At 60.9% G+C, this 18,587-nt stretch overlaps 2 protein-coding genes across 3 annotated transcripts; one reads left to right on the forward strand and one right to left on the reverse strand.

Annotated features, from left to right (window-relative positions):
- Nucleotides 1-892: 892 nt before the first annotated feature.
- RER1 (retention in endoplasmic reticulum sorting receptor 1) lies at nt 893-11,319 on the forward strand. 2 transcript variants are annotated; one of them, XM_079698015.1, is made up of 7 exons: nt 893-912; nt 4,417-4,498; nt 5,539-5,643; nt 7,417-7,516; nt 8,763-8,841; nt 9,997-10,132; nt 10,697-11,319. In XM_079698015.1, exons 2-7 carry the CDS (start codon nt 4,418-4,420, stop codon nt 10,784-10,786), a joined length of 591 nt encoding a protein of 196 aa, XP_079554141.1. In that variant the 5' UTR covers nt 893-912; nt 4,417; the 3' UTR covers nt 10,787-11,319. The 2 variants fall into 2 exon arrangements, with proteins under 2 accessions (XP_079554141.1, XP_079554142.1); XM_079698016.1 differs by lacking the exon at nt 893-912 and adding an exon at nt 2,459-2,538.
- A 2,263-nt stretch (nt 11,320-13,582) lies between these two features.
- PEX10 (peroxisomal biogenesis factor 10) lies at nt 13,583-18,067 on the reverse strand (the record flags this gene model as incomplete). Its single annotated transcript, XM_079698017.1, has 6 exons — nt 13,583-13,678; nt 14,512-14,647; nt 14,737-14,912; nt 16,136-16,542; nt 16,933-17,013; nt 17,956-18,067. 6 exons carry the CDS (start codon nt 18,065-18,067, stop codon nt 13,610-13,612), a joined length of 981 nt encoding a protein of 326 aa, XP_079554143.1. The 3' UTR covers nt 13,583-13,609.
- Nucleotides 18,068-18,587: the final 520 nt, after the last annotated feature.

Genomic DNA, 18,587 nt, shown 5'->3' on the forward strand with positions numbered 1-18,587 from the left:
AGGTCCTATCAAACCTCCTCTGATCGCCCGTCGGGGACGTTGGGAGGCGCGGTCAGAGGAGGCGACTCCTTCCAGGACGCAGGGACACCCAGGGCCGACTCGGTTCCTGCCGGCTGGGTCTCCAAGACACGGCCGGTTCTGCTACTCTGGGCCCGGCACCCCGCCCATCCCGCGGGCACCGGAGCACGCGAACGCGCGTCCCTCCCAAATCGGGGGCGACAAGGCTTCCGGGGGTTGCGGGCTGGGCTCGGGGGAGACGCGCGTGGGGAGCCCCGCTAGGCTTGGGGTCCGCGGGTTCTGGACTTCCTGAAGTGAAAGTGCGGGTGCGGGGACACGCAGCGAGCGCCCGGATCTGCCCGCCTCCCTCCCATCCGGACCAAGGCCCGGCAGGGCGCAGTCGGCTGTTACCGTCCCGCGGTGGCCGAGCCGGCGGGTCTCGGCGCGCCAGGCGGGAGCTCGCGCACCCATCAAGGGCGAACGCCATCTTGCCTCTAGAGTTGCCCTTAGCAACCTCATAGCACTCCTCCATTGGCTCGTTGGTCGCGAGGGGGCGCGGCCTCGGGCTCAATCTCTGGGCGTTACCAATCTCTGGAGCGGAGCTGTCTGGGCCCGGAGCCAGAGGACGCGACTGCGCTTGCGCAACGCGGCGAATTTCCGCTGCTTACATCCCTTCCGCCGACGGGACCGCCTCGCCAACGGCCTGGGCGCCCGCACCGGAAGCGGAAATTGTTGGAGGCTCTCGGCCCCGCCCCGGCGGCCATCTTGAAGGCCCGGGAGGCGGCGCCGCGCAGGACGGAGCGGAAGTGCTCGGCTGCGTCTTCCCGGACCGAGCGAAGCGCCGGCGCGGCCGCCACTCGCGTCCTCCTTCCCGCGGCCCTCGGGAGACCGCGCTCGGCCGCAGTGGACCGCGAGGTGCCGGCGGGTGGGGCGGGGCGGGGGCCGGGGTCTTGGGGGGCCGCGCGCGGGGCCGGGGCCGAACGGGGCTCCTGGGGTCTCCGCGATGACCGGCTCCCGCCCCCCGCTGGCGCGTCCTGGGAGGGGTCGGCCGCCCGGCTCGGGCCGTGGGGCCTCGGTGTCCTCGCCGACCCAGGGCGGCCTGCGGGATTTGGGTAGGAAGCGTCGCGGTGGACTTGGGTCTCTTGAGGTCGAGTCCTGGCCATTCTGCGAACCGAGGATTCCGAGCGCTCGGGCCGAGCCGCCCGACGGCGTCCCGCGTGCTGGGCCCAGAGCTTCCTCCGGAAACTTGCCGTGGGCACCTGGGCTTGAGAGCGTCCCGGGGCGCCTGCTGTTCGGTCGGGTGTGTCTCACTTTAGGGGATGTGTAAGGTGGATCCCCCGGGGCCCCCGGTTCTGGTGGTGCAGGTGCGGTGTGGTCAGGGCCCGGTGGAGACGGGAAGGTGGTCACGCCCAGGGGAGGGAGCAACCGGCGGTGGGGCTTGGCCGAGCGTTCGAGTGGATGAGGTCTGGAAGGGCATTTCAGCGGAGGGAACAGCATCAGAAGGCAAAAGTGTGGAAAATTACCATGCTGGGGACCCAGGAGGAATGGGGAGGGGGCATGAACGGAGAGGCAGTGGGAGCCAAACAGTGGGTGACCCGTGCGCCGGGCGGGACTGTCCTCTGTGTGTGATGGGGGTCATCTGAGGAGGGCGGTCCACTCCACAGGCAGGTGCAGTGATGACTCTGGAACTCTGTACGCAAATCTCCAGACGTGATACTCCTGGTCTCTGCTTGGAATGGTTTTGTCTTATTTTTGCCTTTGTTTTCTTGAGGCTGAGCCTGAAGCAGTGACATCCCACAGAGAACTTACCCACTGCGAGCTTTGTGCCGGGCCCTGTGGGCCGTGGGGCTGGCAGTGGACAGACAAGGCTCCCCCTCAAGAAGCTTGCGTTCTAGTAGGAGGCAATAGAGACAGAAAGCGGAAAGCAATCAGAAACGATCGTCACACAAAATAAAACAGGGTGACGTGATGTGAGGGGCCGGCACCTGTTGGACAGTCACAGGGGGCCTCTCTCGAGGAGGCGGCCTTGGAACAGCAGAGGGGAGAGGACCGCAGACGCCCAGCCGTGCGAGGGTTGCCCCGATCGGGAACAGGTCTGACATGTCTGAGGGAGACCCGCTCGCTCCCTCCCTCCCTCGGCCGCCCTACGGGCCAGGCCTGCTGCTGATGCTAACACCACGGCTGGTCGCTCACTCCCACAGAGGCCCGGGAGGGGCCTACGGTGCTTTACAGATCGGAGTGGGGCCGGCCGAGGTGGCCTGCGGGTCACGCCATAGACAGGCCGTTTGACTCCAAAGTTCACGTTCTAAACGTCGCTGTCGGCAAGCTCAGCCACGGCGTGGAGCCGTGTGTTACCACGTATGTCGTTTGCCAGGTGATCTGAAATCGGCTGTTTTGTTTTGGGAGGATTTTCCACACGTTCAGTTGAAAGAATGAGACTTAAAAGCGGTCATTTCTACTTAGGGCACGTGCTTTAAAGGAACAGCCAGGTTTTTCTAACGTTCATCTTAATGCGTCAGCTCAAGGAGAAGCGTTTTAAAGGTAAACACTTTGGTCATAAAAAAGTAAAATGAGGGGTAATTTGTATGGAACCGAAGGGTAAATGATGTCACTGATGTAGCTTTCCGCTGGCCTGGCTTTGGCCTAAAGAGGGTGGCTGTCCTAGGTAACAAGTTCTAATGTAGCCCCTTTTAAAAAATGGAATTTTCCCCAGTTGAACGTAAAGACAAACCTCCTCAAAAGACAGGACTGGGAGCCACAGTTCACCTGTTCAGTTCAGCCTCGGCTCCCCTGAGAGCAAAGGGCATTTCTCAGTCTCCTCCGTGGCACTCCTGGCACTCCTGCACCCCCTAGCCTAGCTGGCCCCCCTCCACGCGGTGGCTCCAGGAAATGGTGTCATTGAATGACAGACTTTTCAGCACAGGTGTGATGACGTGTGTGGTGGGACTGCTCGGGTTATTTTAACACCTGAGCTGTACAGTTGACCCTTGGACAACACAGGTTTGGACTGCGTGGGTCCCCTCACGTGTGGAATTCTTTCATGAGAAGCATCCTGCGGTGCTGCACAGCCTGTGGTCGGCTGAACTACGGATCCAGAGGCCACGACTGTAGAGTTACACTCGGCCTGTCAACTGCTGGGGTCCGGCGCCTCTAACTCTGTATTCTTCGAGGGTCAGCTGTAACGGGCACGTTGTTCCACTTGGGAATCGGGATCGCATTGTGAGCCTGCTGTCTTGCTCAGTGCACGTGGCGAGGACGTGTCAGCAGGCGTGGGTTCAGGCCCCAGCCCCGCTGTGCGCAGGCCGGGCGTTAGGGCGGCTCGGGCCATCAGGAGCCGTGGTTTTCTGTCTGAATGGGAAGGGCCGCTGTGCCAGCAAGTGCCATCTCCCTGATGAGGAAACTGAGGCCGCACAGCCGTGCCACTCAGGGGCCCTGGAAACAGACTCCGAGCTGGAGTCCACTTCTGGTCCCCAGCCCTGCCGCGGTGCCAGATCGGGAAGGAGCCGCCTGCAAGTTTGCGGGCAGCGAGAGCTTTGCCCCGGCATCTTCACCAGCTTCAGGCTGTCAGGGCCCTCCGTCCTCTGCATCCTCTGGTCCCGAGGTTCAGGCGGGGGTGTGCTGGGCTGCAGGAGCTGAGGTCAGAGCTACTCTTGACTTTGAGAAGTGGCTTAAACTATTTGGGGCTTGATCCTCTGTTGTGGAATAGGGGTGACGATGCCCTTGGCTTCCTTTAGTGACCTGGGTTCTCGCAGGCTAGATGCGCATGGAATCGCACAGCATGTTGAAATGGTCAGGAGCAGATAGGATTACCTCCACGCACAGATAAGGAACTGGGACACAGACGGGTGATCACCTGAGGATCCTGGTCATGGAGTGGGGACCGGGTCTGGGAGGACCTGGAGGTACACAGCTGGCACTGTGGGCAGTGGCCTGGACGGAGGCCAGGGCAGGGCCTAGAGAAGTGAGGGCACCAAGGGGAGCCCGAGGAGTGGCAGGAGGAGGTGCTGGAGGCAGGCGAGCCCCCGGGAGGCTTGGGCGCAGTGGCCCGTGCTGTGGACCGGCCCCGGGAGGTGGACACAGAAACGGGGCCACAGGACTTGGCTGTCAGCGAGGGCGGCTCCTGGGGACCTGCCGGAGGATTGTGAGCCAGGTGACATTAGCAGGAACGAAAGTCCACCCAGTGCTGCTGCTTTGCATGTCACATGCCTTCCTGGCTCTCCACCAAAGCGTGTCGCTGGCTGGTTTCTTTTTTCTGGGTGACTGGTGGTAAAGACACACAGAAGGAAGCCACGGTGTGTATGAAACAGTGAATACTGAGGAAACCTGCTTGACAGTGTTGATGAAAATAGGGCAAAATGATCCAGTCCTTGAGTGCTTTTTATTTAATTTAAAAGTATGTTGTATTTTTCTTGTATACAGCATGTCAGAAGGTGACAGTGTGGGAGATTCCGTCCACGGGAAACCTTCTGTGGTGTACAGATTCTTCACAAGACTTGGACAGGTTGGTTTTCGGGTCACTGATTGCGGAAACATTTAAATGAGACTTGACCCCGGGACGTTTCCCTGGGGTGTAAGTGTGCTGGCAGCCCCCGCGGGGTGGGCGGCCCCTCCCTGGGTTTCTCGTTCACCCTCTTGGAAGCTTTTCCCGTTGCCGTGAGGGGGCTGGGTCTCCTGAGGTTCAGGCCATGTACTTGTCTTCTGTGTTTTTTCCCAACGACTTTTAAAATGTGAAAACCATTCTTAGCTCCTGGGCGGGATGGACCTGGCGGCCCCTGCTCTGCCCTTGCTGTCCCCTCGTCCAGACACCCGTGTCCGTGTCCCCTCGGCCCCTCTGGCCCAGGCCTGCGCTCCGGGGCGGGAATACCCCCTGGGGCTACAGCGAGGCCTGTGAGTTCTGGAGGAAGGAGTCTAACTCAGCGAAGAATCGCACAGTTTGGTTCAAAACTAAAACTGTATTGATTTTTTAAATTAAAAAATAGCATCTGGAAAAGTTCATAATTATTGAACCCAGGCGACGGGCACATGTAGGTTCATGTTCTCTCTCACGAATGGTTGAAGTTTTTCATAATTAAAATCTCAAAATTAAATTTAGACTACACACGTGTATATTAATTACACACACACGCACGTGTATGTAGGCGCACATGTGTGGATCTAAGGATTAAGGCCGTCAGCTCTGCAGCTCCTGGGCGGGCTGGGACCGGCTCTGGGGGAAGCAGGCTTTGGGACAGGACCGCGGGTGGAGTCCCACACGCAGGGTGGTGACATTCTCCTTTCTCTATCCCATCCTCTCTGGGGTTTCAGTTCAGTCTCCCCACGATGGCTCCTTGGGCCGATGCTGTAGGGCTATGAGCTGCGAGAGGTGGTTCTACAGTGTTTTTGCTTAAGGGGTGGCCTTGCCTCGGGAAGCTCCGCAAATCTTGGATTAACTGTAGTCACCGCTTAGTGCCGTTGACTTAAAATCTGAGGCAAGTGCTAGCAGGAAGTGTGCTCTGCAGAAGGAACTGCAGGGTCTCTGTAACTTGGGCGCTCTCTTTTCAGATCTATCAGTCCTGGCTGGACAAGTCTACGCCATACACGGCTGTGCGATGGGTGGTGACGCTGGGCCTGAGCTTCGTCTACATGATCCGAGTTTACCTGCTGCAGGTCGGTGGGGGGTGGCGGTGACGAGTCACCGCACTGTGGTGTTGGCTGGGGTGTTGTTTTTCCTTCTGCCTCTGGATTAGTTGGGTTTATGGTGAAGGAAAGGGTCTCTAAAGATCAGTTTTCAGTTAAGCACCAAGTATAAGAAAGACTTCAGTGACTGTCTTTAAGGGGGGTTGTTTACGTCCCGCCCTAAGTTCCTCGTATTCTGTTGCTGGACTTACCAGGACAGTCTTGGTGTCACAGCCGGGCCTGGTGAGGTGACAGCGCTGTCCAGTGTCCTGGTCTGCACAGGGGACCCTCTGGTGCTCCTTGACCCTGCTTCGGGTGGGACTTACGGGGGGGCTGGGGACTCTAGGGACAAAGTCACCTGGACTGGCCACCCCATTCCCTGGGTGCCGTGAGCCGTGCTGGTGTCCGAGGAGGGCCGGGTGGGGTGGCCGAGGGTGGCACGGCTCCTCCAGGGGATGGACGCCCTCCCTGCACCTTTGGTGAGTGCCGGGCTCCTGGACGGGAGTGTTCTGTAGACCCTGAGAGGAGGGCGGCTCATGTTCCCTTGTGTCCAGAGGAAGGAGGCTGAGGCTTTTTCTCCCCCTCCTTGAAAGCAAACACCCTCCTTCCAGGTATTTCCCAAGGTTTAGGAGTATGTGTGTGCCTAGATGGATACTTCACCTACTGGATGCTATGCTGGCGTCCAGTGCTGTGGGGAATTCTCACCTAAGCTAAGCGTAGAGACCTGTCCTTGGATGGTATTGCGACTGCGTTCCTACAAGGAAGCCTAGCCCTGGCTCGGCGCAAAGGCGGTGGGGCCTGGTCCAGCTCTGCAGCAGGGTGTGGTCTGTATTGGGTGTCTACAACTGATGTTCAGTTTGCTGTGATCGGGTCTAGATTTGTTTAAGAAACTGGACCTTGGTCCATTCTCAGTGGAATGAATGACCTAGAAACCTTGACTTGGGGGATTTGGGCGGGTGCGGGTGCATCTTGTATGGGTTGGTTCTCCTGTGCTCTGAGCTGAGTCTCCCCAACTTGGCGTCCCTTCAGACTCAGTCCGCCACGAGGAGCTGTGGGAACACTCAGCTGTTAACTCTGCACATTTAGGTCTTTGTTGTTTGACTTGAAAACGTTTTAAGGTAGAAAGGGCTCATCTTGTTTGTGTGAAAATGTTTAGGCTTTTACAGTTGGTCCTGCAGTGCAGCTCTGGTTCTGATTGGATGAAGTCTCTCCTCTAAGAGCGAGTCACGTGGCACGTGTGCCCCCTTCTCTGTGCGGCCTGAGGGGGCTTTGGCTCCATGACACTTTGCTGACTCGTGCTTGGTTTCCTGATTTTCCAGCTCTGGATTTCTTGTGGGCAAACGTTATGGACATTCCTGACACAGCGTGTGGTGGTGTGAACCGCCCGCCTGGAAGGAGCTCGAGCCCCAGTGTCTCAGGCTGGTCCGGAGCCTGCGTCTGGGTCAGGCGCCGCTGGCCGAGGGCAGGGCTGGTGACCCGGGTGTGCAGCTCGGGCGTGAGGCTTTGTGAAGCACCCCCGTTTCTGCTGCCTTCCGGGGGGCTGGTGGCTTTACGTTCTGGGTGCACCTACCTGGACCCTTGAAAACATGTGCCGTGTGGACCTTGGCTTATCCACTCTCAAGACCCGCGGTGCAGTTTAAGATAAACTGTCAGCCTGGATGCTCACTGCACTTCAGTCACTTGTTATGACTCCATGTCCTGGTTCAGTCCAGACAGGGAATGGGTTCAGGGTGGCCTCACTGACCGTCTCTCCTTCTCTTCCAGGGTTGGTACATCGTGACCTACGCCTTGGGAATCTACCATCTAAATCTCTTCATAGCTTTCCTTTCTCCAAAAGTGGATCCTTCCTTAATGGAAGATTCAGGTAGAGTAGAGACTGTCCACTTTGCTCTGTTTGGGGGAGAGTTGTGGTCTTTCTCTGCTTCCCAGGATTTGCTCCATTTTCTCTGGAAACATTGGAAATCTAAATTTTGGGACTGTTCTCTGGGTGCTTAAAATGTACCCGCAACTTCTGTGATCCTGGCAAGTTTGTGGAACGACTTGCTAAGCCCCTGTGACAGTCACAGGAGGCAGGCGCTCCTGTCACCCCCCTTTGGCAGATGAGGAGAGTGAGCCGTCGGGCCGTGGAACCTGGCGAGGCCCGCGGGGGCTGGGGAGCCAGGGCCTGCTTCCTGGGAGCTGGCCCGTCCACGTCCCCTGCACGCTTGCCTGTTAGGTCCCTTTCTCACAAAAGCAGGCTTCCACGGCGGCTCCACGTGGCTGACTGAGGCCACTGGCCCCCCGTTGTCCCCTGAGGGCGATGGGTTAAAAGGTTCATGGCTCTGGCTGCTCCCGGCGTATCTGGGCCAGGTGGGGGCCTTGGCACACACCTGCTGGGCCGGCTGGGGGCGGGGACGGCTCACGACCGGAGGCCGAGGCCTCCATCCGGCGCGTCGCGGCCACTGCTGGGAAAACCTGACGTGGCTCCTGTGGAGCCCGTGGAGTCAGAGGCACAGTTGTTAATGGCAGAGGCACACTTCACGCAGCCTGTTCACATCACGACCGGAGCCTGTGTATTTTTTTTCTGTGGAGTATTTGATGCAAACAGCAAAGGAAACAACCCTTTCATTTGGTGCTGCACTGGGGGATTAGGGAACAAGAGGCCCTTCCAGTGGCCTCAGCTTCTCCATCTGTTACCTCGGGGGGCACCTTCCTGCGGCGGGCGGGAGGTGGCTCGCGGCTCACTGCAGAGCGTGGCCGTCCTGAGCCCAGCGCCCCTGAGAGTGGACGCACGGCGCCCGCCTCTGTGCCCTCGTGGGCTGTGGCCTTCCATCCGCCCTGTACCTCGTGTTGTACCGTTGACGCGTTCCTGAAAATCGGCATGTGGTTGAATTTTTACGTGATCACTTAAAGTGGTCTTAAAAAGAAATTCTAATACAGATCTTCTAAAGCAGTGAATTGGTTTCTAAATCAACTGAAGGTCCCCATTTTATGTCCGGTTAAAGGATATAAATCTGTATGTCACGTATCAGGCCTGCTGGTTCACAAGCTCTAGGGAACCTTCAAAGGGCAACGGTGGAAATGACGAGGTGCACTGCCTGCCTCACCTCCGGTGACCTTCTGCCTTTCAGACGATGGCCCCTCGTTACCAACCAAACAGAATGAGGAGTTCCGGCCCTTCATTCGAAGGCTCCCAGAGTTTAAGTTTTGGTGAGTCACTTCCTAACGGTGGTTGCGAAGGACGCCCGTCCCCACGCATGGCTGTGAGACGGGGGCAGGCGCTTCGGTCCCAGCGAGCCAGCAGCTTAGACTCCTTGGAGAAACGCCAGTTCTGTTGTGTTTCCTCATTTTGAACGTTGACTCACCCAGAGCGTGAAGCGTGCCCGCTGGGCATGGAGGGGGGTCACGGGGCCTTGTAGTACCCACCCCCCTCCCAAGGTAACACTGCCGCACCTCGACACCGCAGAAAAGAGGCTGCTTCTAGGGAGGTGGGTCCCGGCTATGTGGCACACTGGGCCTCGGGGGGACGCTGCTTTGTGCACGGCGCCCCTCCCGGTAACCCGAAGGGGGACCGGCTCTCTCCCCACTCGGTCCTCGGGGTGGCCTGGGTGTCCCCAGGCCTCCTGGAGGCGGTTGCGTGTGTGTGACATTGTGACAAGTACGAATGTGACGGGAGGATGGAGGTGACCCCCTAGTGTGTGTGTGTGTGTGTGGGGGCTGGTCTGTGAACGTGTCTATCCTGTGTTGTCACAAAAGTGAAGGCAGAGAGCTGCCGCCCTTCAGCCTGTCCTCCTGCCGGCGCCCGGTGAGTCCCTGTGGGATGCGTGTGAAACGCTGGGCCCGGGGCTGCCGGGGTGGGGTGGGCAGCGGGCAAGGCCGGGTGCTGCCCGCCCTTTGAGGTGGCCTTTGTTCTCTAGGAAAGGGAGACCAAGGGGGATTTTAAGGAGGGCTGTGGCCCTGCTGGGCTGGGCCCTAAGCCGGAGGGAGGGCGGCCCTGAGGCCTGAGTCCACCTGCTGCTTGTCCCCCCAGGGGACACTGCTCGGCCACTGCGGGATGGCCTGCTGGGCGTGTGGGGCTCAAGCCTTGAGGCTCGGGACTGGATTTCTAGACGTGGGCCCCAGCAGCACATGGGGGCATCTGCATCCCCCAGCTGTCGGCCTGGGCAGTGCCAGGGCCCCCACTGCTGTTTTACACTTTGTGTAATTTCAGAAAACTTCGAGTGTCCAAGGGACTAAGAACGCTGTGTCCGTGGTCACATGTAGTACGTCAGACACGCCACACGCAGCGCCCACCCCGCTCCGCATGTGGAGACCCGCACTCTCCGCGGGCCGCCGTCCAGCGCTGACCTTGTCTCCTCCCGTTAGGCACGCGGCGACCAAGGGCGTCCTGGTGGCCATGGTGTGCACCTTCTTTGAGGCGTTCAACGTCCCGGTGTTCTGGCCCATCCTGGTGATGTACTTCATCATGCTTTTCTGTATCACGATGAAGAGGCAAATAAAGGTAAAAGCCCAGATGGTTCTGCACCGTGAGACAGTGCCACCCGGTACTGGTAGCTTTGGGAGAGCCGGCTCGGGCCCGAGACACGGGAGGGCCGTGTGGACCCTGCTCTCCCTGCAGGTCTGATGGGTGTGGTGCCCACTCCCCGCCAGCACAGCACAGCCAGTTAACACTCTCAGGTCTGGCACATGATACTGCAGGACAGTCGGGGCCCAGGACCTGCCGGATGGTGTGTTCTGCCAACATCCCCCTAGAACGGGCCTGGCCAGACAGGGCGGTATGGCCTCATCCTGGCCTCCCCACCCCGCCAACCACCTGGGCCCGGGTGCCGCCCATCCCACGTCCCCAGCTCAGTAGCGCTAGCCTGTCCGGCACACGGCATCACGAAGCCCATCCCACACCCTCAGGGTTTCCAGCAGCTCGGCCGGCTCCGCTGGGCAGTGGGGGGACGGGGGCGTCCGCCGGAGCTCTGGCTCCACGCCCAGTATGTGGAGAAGGTGGGGCTCAGAGTTGGAGGGAAGGTGGGTCACGGGGAAGCCGTGCTGAGACGCGTCTGCCTGTCCCCAGCACATGATCAAGTACCGGTACATCCCGTTCACGCACGGCAAGAGGACGTACAAGGGGAAGGAGGACGTGGGCAAGACGTTCGCCAGCTAGACGCGGCCGCCCTCCGCGGGCCCTGGACGGCCGCAAGCTGCTGTGACGCCGTCTCCTTTCCTCACATAAAGTAGTTGATTACAAGGGAGTTATTTTCTTTTTAAAAAGGAGCTTCAATTATTTGTAACTGAAATATCAGGTTCTTGAAGAAACTGGCATTTAAACCGAATCGCATTGATTTATTTTCCAGTGCTGGTCAGGCGTCCAGACGCTGGCCTTGCAGAGCGCAGGCCGGGCGGACAGCCGTGTGGGCTGGGGGGCGGGGGCGGGGGGCCGGGCCCACGGAAGGAGCCAGGACGCCAGCTGCTGCCTCCCAGGACGCTCACCGTGGCCCCGGAGGACGCTCGCCTGTCCGTCCGGCGCTTGGAGGAGATTCTGCAGCAACTCCGGGCTCCAATGCCAGTTTCCGAATTTCATCTCGCTAGAGATGTGTTGAGTTGGTCTCGATCATAATGACTCAAAACTTCATTCTTAACTACCGTGATTGCTTCTGAGGGCCTGGAATTATAAATATATATATTTTAATTGTTTGAGATTATTTTGACACATTTCTTTGATACGTGAAGGGTTGTTTTAACTTAAACGTGTTCTCATGCAGCAGCCCCTTTTCAGAGACACCCGGCAGGAGCAGCCAGTTCTGTGGCTTTTAACACATGGCTTCCCACTTTCTACAGGGAAACAGCTCTGACCTGCATGTCAACTTTTTTGATGTGATAAAAACCAATACTCGTAAACATTTTACCGAGTGACTTTTTAATTCCAACTTCATTAAAGACAACGCCCCTGCTCTCCTGTAGTCTTCATCTAACCCGCTAAGCCTCCGGCACTGTGAGGGCCTGGTGGGGGAGTGCGGCCTCCCTGGAGGGGGGGCTGTGCTGCTGAGGCTGCAGCCCAGACACTGGTGGTCTGTTCCCACTCCCTGCTGCAAGCGCCGTTTCCATCTGTCTGCGGGCTTCAGACATCGAGTGTTTACCGCCTGGCTTTTCTTTTGCCAGGTTTTGCATAGCTGAAATTGAGCTCCTCTTGCTTTTAAGAGGCCGTATGAAGACCATTTGTGTACCCGATCCTGAACTTTAACTTCATGTGTAAATGATGTCCAAATCGGTACTTTTTTTTTTTTTTTTTTTTTTGCGGTACTCGGGCCTCTCACCGCTGTGGCCTCTCCCGCTGCAGGGCACAGGCTCCGGACGCGCAGGCCCAGCAGCCATGGCTCACGGGCCCAGCCGCTCCGCAGCACGCGGGATCCCCCCAGACCGGGGCCTGAACCCGTATCCCCCGCACCGGCAGGCAGACTCTCAACCACTGCGCCACCAGGGAAGCCCCAAATCGGTACTTTTATTACCACATTGTGGCACCTGAGGTGTTCAAACTCTAGACTTTTGTTTTTCATACTGTTTTCCTGGTAAATGCACAGGCCTGAAATACGGGAAATTGTGGGCACTTGGTGAGTGTAAGTAAGGGGTTTTGGGAACTGTGGAGCCTCCCCTGGGGCATCTGCCTGTCTGGAGCAGGGCCCACGGTCACGGCCTGCCTCTGGGGCTGACCTCTGCTCACCGAGGAGTCTCTGTTCCTGCATCACCGCGCCCACAGAGTCACATGGAGGGAGAAGTGGCCTGCAGGGGCCCTGGGAGGGCCCCTTCCACACGGGCTTCCGTTCACCTCACGGCGCTAACACACCAGCACTTCTGTGGAATTGGTGTTGTAAGGATGCCTATGGCAAAGTCCTGTCCCTGCACGGGTTAGGTAGATCTAAAAACCTGAAAGTAACAAAAAAGGTGGCAGGAAGTGTGTTGGACACAGCGGTGAGCTGGTGTAGGCAAGCTGGCCCCCCACCAGCTTTGGAGACGGGTGGCCTCAGTGGGTCAGGCTGGCTGGGGCCCACCAGGTGCTCCAAGCAGGAGGAGACTGCTCGTGTTGAGAGGCCAGGACGCACACTTCCATTTTCTTTATTTTTAAAATTTATTATTTTTGGCTGCATTGGGTTGGATCTTTGTTGCTGAGCGCGGGCTTTCTCTAGCTGCGGGGAGCAGGGGCTACTCTTCGGTGCAGTGCATGGGCCTCTCATTGCGGTGGCTTCTCTTGTGGAGCATGGGCTCTAGGCGCGCAGGCTCAGTAGTTGTGGCTCACGGGCTTTAGAGCGCAGGCTCAGTAGCTGGGGTGCACGGGCTTAGTTGCTCTGTGGCATGTGGGATCTTCCCGGATCAGGGCTTGAACCCATGTGCCCTGCATTGGCAGGCGGATTCTTAATCACTGCACCACCAGGGAAGCCCTCCATTTTCTAAAACGGGAAACAAACTTGACATTGATTAGAAGGCACCTGCCAAACGTGTTAGGGGGCGATCACGGCTCCCTTCCGGGAAGGGCTGTGCCCTCTCGCCCCAAAAGCCAGCTCCAGTGACAAGGGTTAAGGTTTGGGGGTCGTTTGGGCTGGAGGACTGACCACGCTGGGAAGGCGCACTGCTGGTTCTCGGTTCCTGTTCAGTCCCGGCCCGTCTGGCCCTGCCCTCACCGTGTGCCTGGTGCTGGATACAAATGACCGGTTTGGGGAAGGGAGGGAAGTTCTGTTTAAGTGCTGAGCTGTCTGGCTGGCAGCCCTGCAGGCCCTGCCCAACCTGCCCTGAAGCCATTTCACGGCCAGGTCCAGGTCCAGCGCCTGTCCTCCCCAGCGGCTGGCACGGTATCTTATGTGACAAAGAATAAAAGACTTGAGAGTTTCATGATTTCTGTGCAAGTAAAGTCAACTTGTCAACCTTGAGAATAAACTTCCTCCTGACACCAGGCAAGACTCCTGGTTCCTCCCTCCGTCGGCTCAGCGGTAGTGCCTCAGCGGTAGTGCCGCAGGTAGACCAGCTTCTGGGGGAGGAACTTCTCCCTGCAGAGGGGACACTCCATCTGTGGGGGGAGGAGGAAGGTCACGGGTTGTGACCCCTACAACCCCGGGGGTCCCTCCCCCACTGGCATCTCCAGTAAAACATGGATGTACACACACCTCTATTAAGACAGAAAAAGTTTTTTGAGATGATGCAGGCAGTCGGGGAGCGGAGCAGGGACAGTGACCAGCGGGGACATGGCCAGGCCACGGGTGACTTGGGACAAGGGAGGGCGCTTGGCCGCGGAACGACCGTGGCTGCCCTGAGCCTCTCGGAGCTTCTGGGTGTGAGCTCACTGGTCCCCTGTCCCCACCCTCAGGGCCGGGTCCCTCCTGGCCTGGGAAGGTCAGCCCCTTGCCTGCCAGGCACGCGTGTGCCCCGGGGCCTCGCAGAGCGGCCTGGACCCCACGGAGGAGGCTGCAGCCACCGTGCCCTGCAGGCCCTGAGGAAGGCTCCTTGGGCAGCGTGTGGACGGGACATCCCAGTAATGAGGCGGGCTTGGCCTCAGGCCCCAAGGAGAGACGGGGCGGAGGTACACGGGGGCCCAGGACCGGCCCCCCCCTGAAGCCAGCGCAGTAGTAAGAGGTGGCAGAGCTCCCTGCTCTGGCCCCCTGGACCCCACACCCTGAGATCTCAAGGCCGAGCAGGCGGCTCTCGCTCCGAGGGTTCCCAGGTGGGTGGCTGGGGCCTGCCTTTCGGGAGCGGAGCTGTCACCGCGGGCTTCCGGCCACCGCAGCTCCCTGCCTCCAGCCGTCGGGGGCTTTTAAAAACAGCCCCCCCCCCACCACCGAACGAGCGAGGCAGCAGGCCCAGTGCAGTGGGGGTGGCCCGGGGGCCTACGCTCAGGACGCCCACCTTGGTGTCGGCCCAGTGGGTGATGCAGCCCCAGCAGAACAGGTGGCCGCAGGGCGTGGCCGTCGAGTACCTGCGCTCCTCCAGGCACAGGGTGCACAGCGAGGTTCTGGGAACGGCTCTCTCCTCTGCGTAGCTCCTGGCAGGAGAGGGGGGACGATGGGACAGAACTGAGCCTGAGGTCCGTGTGGCGCTGGGTAGCCCCCGCCCCGGCACAGCCCTGCGCACCTGCGGTGGGACAGGCCACGCTGCGGCCTCCACTCCCTCTGGGCGCGCTGCCTCTGCCGGAAGCCGTAGAGCTGCAGGCCCGCGGCCAGTGCCAGGTGCAGTAGGGACACGAGCCCCAGCAGCCTGTAGTTGGCACGGGCCCGAGGGTCCTCTGCGAACGGGTGGCGGACACGGAGCTGTCAGGGACCGGTGGGGGGGGGACAGTCACACGATCTGTTGGCACGAGGCACTGAGTGGCCCAGGGGCCAGGCCTCCCCTGTGGGACGAAGCCAAGGCCTGCCCTCTGGCTGCGGGATGGGGCAGCAGCGCCTGGCAGGCTCTGCGCTGGGCGGCAGCTGGACAGCTCAGGGCCTCACCCCCGGCGGGAGCCAGCACTGAGCGAGGACGGCCACGAACCTCAAAACCTGCAGTCAGTGGGCTGCAGGCAAGGTGTCGCGGGGAGAGGGGACCACCAGGCCCCCAAGCCTCATAGAAGAAGACCTGGCAAAGAAGCCTGAGCAGGGGCGCCCAGCGGGATGGGAGGGGCGCCACGCGGGGCAGACCCACTACTCAGCCCCGTGGGAGGAACAGAAGCTCCCGCTTCTAGCAAGGCACCAGACTACCCGGGTGATGTCCTGCAGCTGGGACTCCCGGCCACGTCCCCCAAGGGAAAGCTGCTTGCCCCCTGCTTCTGTCTCCTTTCCCCCAGGGAATGGGGACAGTCAGGTCAGGCAGACTGGCCAGAGCCTGGAGCCCGAGAGGCAGGACCCTGGGTGCCTGCGTAGGAAGAGCCCCGTGGCAGCCCCCAATGCCCCGACTGGGTTGAGCCCGTGTTTCCAGGCCCCTCTGTGGCAGCAGCTTAGCAAACGCCCTACCTAACAGGTAGAGCAAACGTGGTGAGGACTGGGGCTGGGCTGAGGAGGGGGGTGCACGTGCCGGGACAGCACTGCCAAGGGAGCCTGGAGACCTCTGGGGAGGCAGGGGGCCCGAGGGAAGGCCCTCCGCATGAACCTGGGAGCAAGGGCGTCAGCTAAGACTCAGGAGGGTCGGAGTGCCTGCGGCGGGCGGAGCCCAGGGGGGAGGCTAGTGGGGATGCTGGCAGCAACAGGGTCACTGTAGGGTCACCATCAGGATGTCCCTACACCTGACCCTCTGTCAGGGCGGCCTGGGGCCCAGGAGTCGGGGCCCCAGGCCTGCACTCAGGGTACAGAGCAGGGCGGCCACACGTGCTGGCGGCAGGAAGACAGACTCGCCCTACCCTCAGGGTTTATGGAAACCAGACTTGCGCAGGTCTTTCAGCAAAACGGGACCTGATAAGACCCATGTTTCCAGTGGAGGATTTCAGCTCTGGCCCTGTGACTGTGCTCGGGGACAGAGGTCCCCCGCAGAGGAGCGGGCCCAGGCGGCACCTGTGACTTACGTAGGTGATGCCTGTGAACCTCTTGGCCAGGTGGTAGAAGGCGCCATGGATGTAGAACCAGGCGACGTGGAGACGCTGGAGGCACCCGAGGCCCTGCCTGAACACCAACACAGCCCGCAGGAGCGTCCCCTGCTGCTGCTCCGTCAGGGCGGCCGTGCACCGGCGCATCCAGCGCCTCGCCCCCGACTGGCCACGGGCACCGGGGGCCAGGCTGCCCCGCGAGGGCCAGGCGCCGTCGCCATCGGCCTGCAGCTCGTGCTCCAGGTGAAGCAGGGCCTTGTCCAGCAGGTAGGGCAGGACGGTGTGCAGCGCCACCAGTATCCCGCGGCGCAACCTCGCGGGCACTCGGCCCTGGGTTGGGTCCACCTGCAGGATGCTGACGTACTCCTCCCCGAGGGTCTGGTAGCCTGTGGGGAGAGGGACCGGTGAGAGAGACAGGCAGGGACCTGCCAGCGACTTCCCTACCGGGTCCCTACGATCCTCAGAGCCCAGGCCTTGTGACAGGGCTCAGCGCTAGGACCCCTCTCGGGCCACGGGTTCAGCCACGGAGAAGAGGTCCCAGACAGACGTGACAGAGGTACTTCAGAGCTTCCAGAGGCCCCAGCCTGAGCTCAGGGCCTGGCCTCCCACCTAGGGAAAGGGTTCGGGGTCCCTTCCTTCCCTGAGGCTGCATGCGGCCCAGCTCCGGGGACACTGAGAAGCACCTCCAGAAGCTTCTCACTCTGCTGGCAGCCCCTCTCCTGTCCTCTGGGCTCAGCGTGTGTTGTGGGCCTTGAGGTCCTGCCAGGGGCTGCTACCTGCCAGTGTAGTGAGGCCAAAGTAGGCGACATCCGACACCAGCTCAATCTCTCTCCTCCACTCCAGCCACTTCTTTGCACCTGAGAGGAGGAACCAAGTCATTTCTGAGGGGTTGGGGCGAGGGTGGTGCAGCATAAGGATTAGGAACAAGCCTACTTCCTGCTGCCAAGGCCCAGCCCTGTCACCCTTCCACGCGGCCGAGACTGTCCTAAACCGCACTCTGTTCTCTCCCTGGCTTCCTGTGCTCCACTCTGCTCCATCTATACCTGCCTCGCCTGGGCCACTGAGTATCCTGAGAACTCACCAACCTGCAGCCACCTCCCCGTCCAGGACCCGCCTGGGCAACTGCTCTAGAGCCCAGAAGGGCCACAAGGACAGTACAGTGACCAGGAGCTCAAGCCGAGACCACCCATCCAGCATCAAATCCCAGCTCCCCACACTGCTGGTTGTAACCTCAGGAAGTTACAAGATCTCTCTGGAATCCCCGCTTCCCTGTCTCTAAGGAGGGGACTAGCAGCAGGCCCGACTCACAGGGATGTGTCGAGAGTAAAATGAGTTAACGGTCTGAAGCACGGAGAGCAGTGTCTGGCACAGAGCAAGCGAATGTGTTCGCAAAACGAATACACGGGCCATCTGTTCTGATCGTGTCGTGTCCCTCTCCTGCTCAAAACCTGCCCATGGCTACCCGCCCGAGTCTACGGCCCAGCCTCGCTTCGGCTGCTCCGAAGAGGAGCCCGCTGTCATCTGGAATCCACCCCACGCTCTTGCCCCTCCACTGGGCTCCGACGCCGCTGCTCCACGGGAGACTCCCCATGTCCCCAGAGCCGTGGACTCTTCCACGCCTGGTGCCTGGCCCCCACCCCGCCCCGGCAGCAGGGGGCAAAGCCCGGGGCGCTCGCTCCTTCCTTCGGCTCAGGTCTTGGGGGGACGAGCAGGGCCTGGCCGAGCCTGCGGGGGGCTAACCGGAGGGCCTGAGGCTTGTCGGCCCGCTTCGCGCCCCAACGGCCCCCGCGGTGGCTCACCCGCGAGGCTGTGCAGGGTGCCGCCCGCCGCGCTCCGCAGCCCGCCGCGGTAGTAGTCGTCCTTCTGCGCCGCGCGGACTACCTCCGGGGGGCTGGCGGCCGCGGGGGCCATGGCCTAGGGTTGCGGGGCCGCGGGGACCGTGGAGACCGGGGAGATCGCGGTGACCGGGGAGATCGTGGTGAGCTGGGGCGATCGTGGTGAGCTGGGGCGATCGTGGTGACCTGGGGCTGCGGGGAAGCGGATAGCCACGCCCACGCGGCGGCGCCTCATGACGACGCTGGCTCGGCGTACGGCTCAGACCTTGTGCGTCACAGACCTTGTGCATCACGGCGCGCGCGCGTTCCGGGGCAGGGCCTGCGGCGGGGCGGGACGGGGCGGGGCTAACGGGGGCCAGCGCGTGGTAGGGCGGTGGGTTACGTGCGCGGTCCGTACGGGGCGAACGCGGCCCGGATGAGGACCGGGCGCAGGGCGGGACGGGGCGGGTACGTGGGGTGGGGAGTTGAGCGGCGCAGGGTGTCGAGCGGCCTCGGGGATAGCTCCCAGGTACTGCGAGAGGCATTAGAGCTAGAGGGGGCGTGCCGACGCCCAGTGGGGAGGCACTTGCCCGCCCCCTGGTGCCGGAAGTAAGGAG

This window comes from Hyperoodon ampullatus, assembly GCF_949752795.1.
Source record: "Hyperoodon ampullatus genome assembly, chromosome: 2".
NCBI classification, from domain to species: Eukaryota; Metazoa; Chordata; class Mammalia; order Artiodactyla; family Ziphiidae; genus Hyperoodon; species Hyperoodon ampullatus.

What these genes read in the sequence shown, in the direction of transcription:
- RER1 (XM_079698015.1), top strand. Translation starts at nt 4,418, where the DNA reads ATGTCAGAAGGTGACAGTGTGGGAGATTCCGTCCACGGGAAACCTTCT. An exon ending in CTCCCAGAGTTTAAGTTTTG is followed by an intron (nt 8,842 to 9,996) that starts GTGAGTCACTTC and finishes TCCTCCCGTTAG; the next exon opens with GCACGCGGCGACCAAGGGCG. An exon ending in CGATGAAGAGGCAAATAAAG is followed by an intron (nt 10,133 to 10,696) that starts GTAAAAGCCCAG and finishes GCCTGTCCCCAG; the next exon opens with CACATGATCAAGTACCGGTA.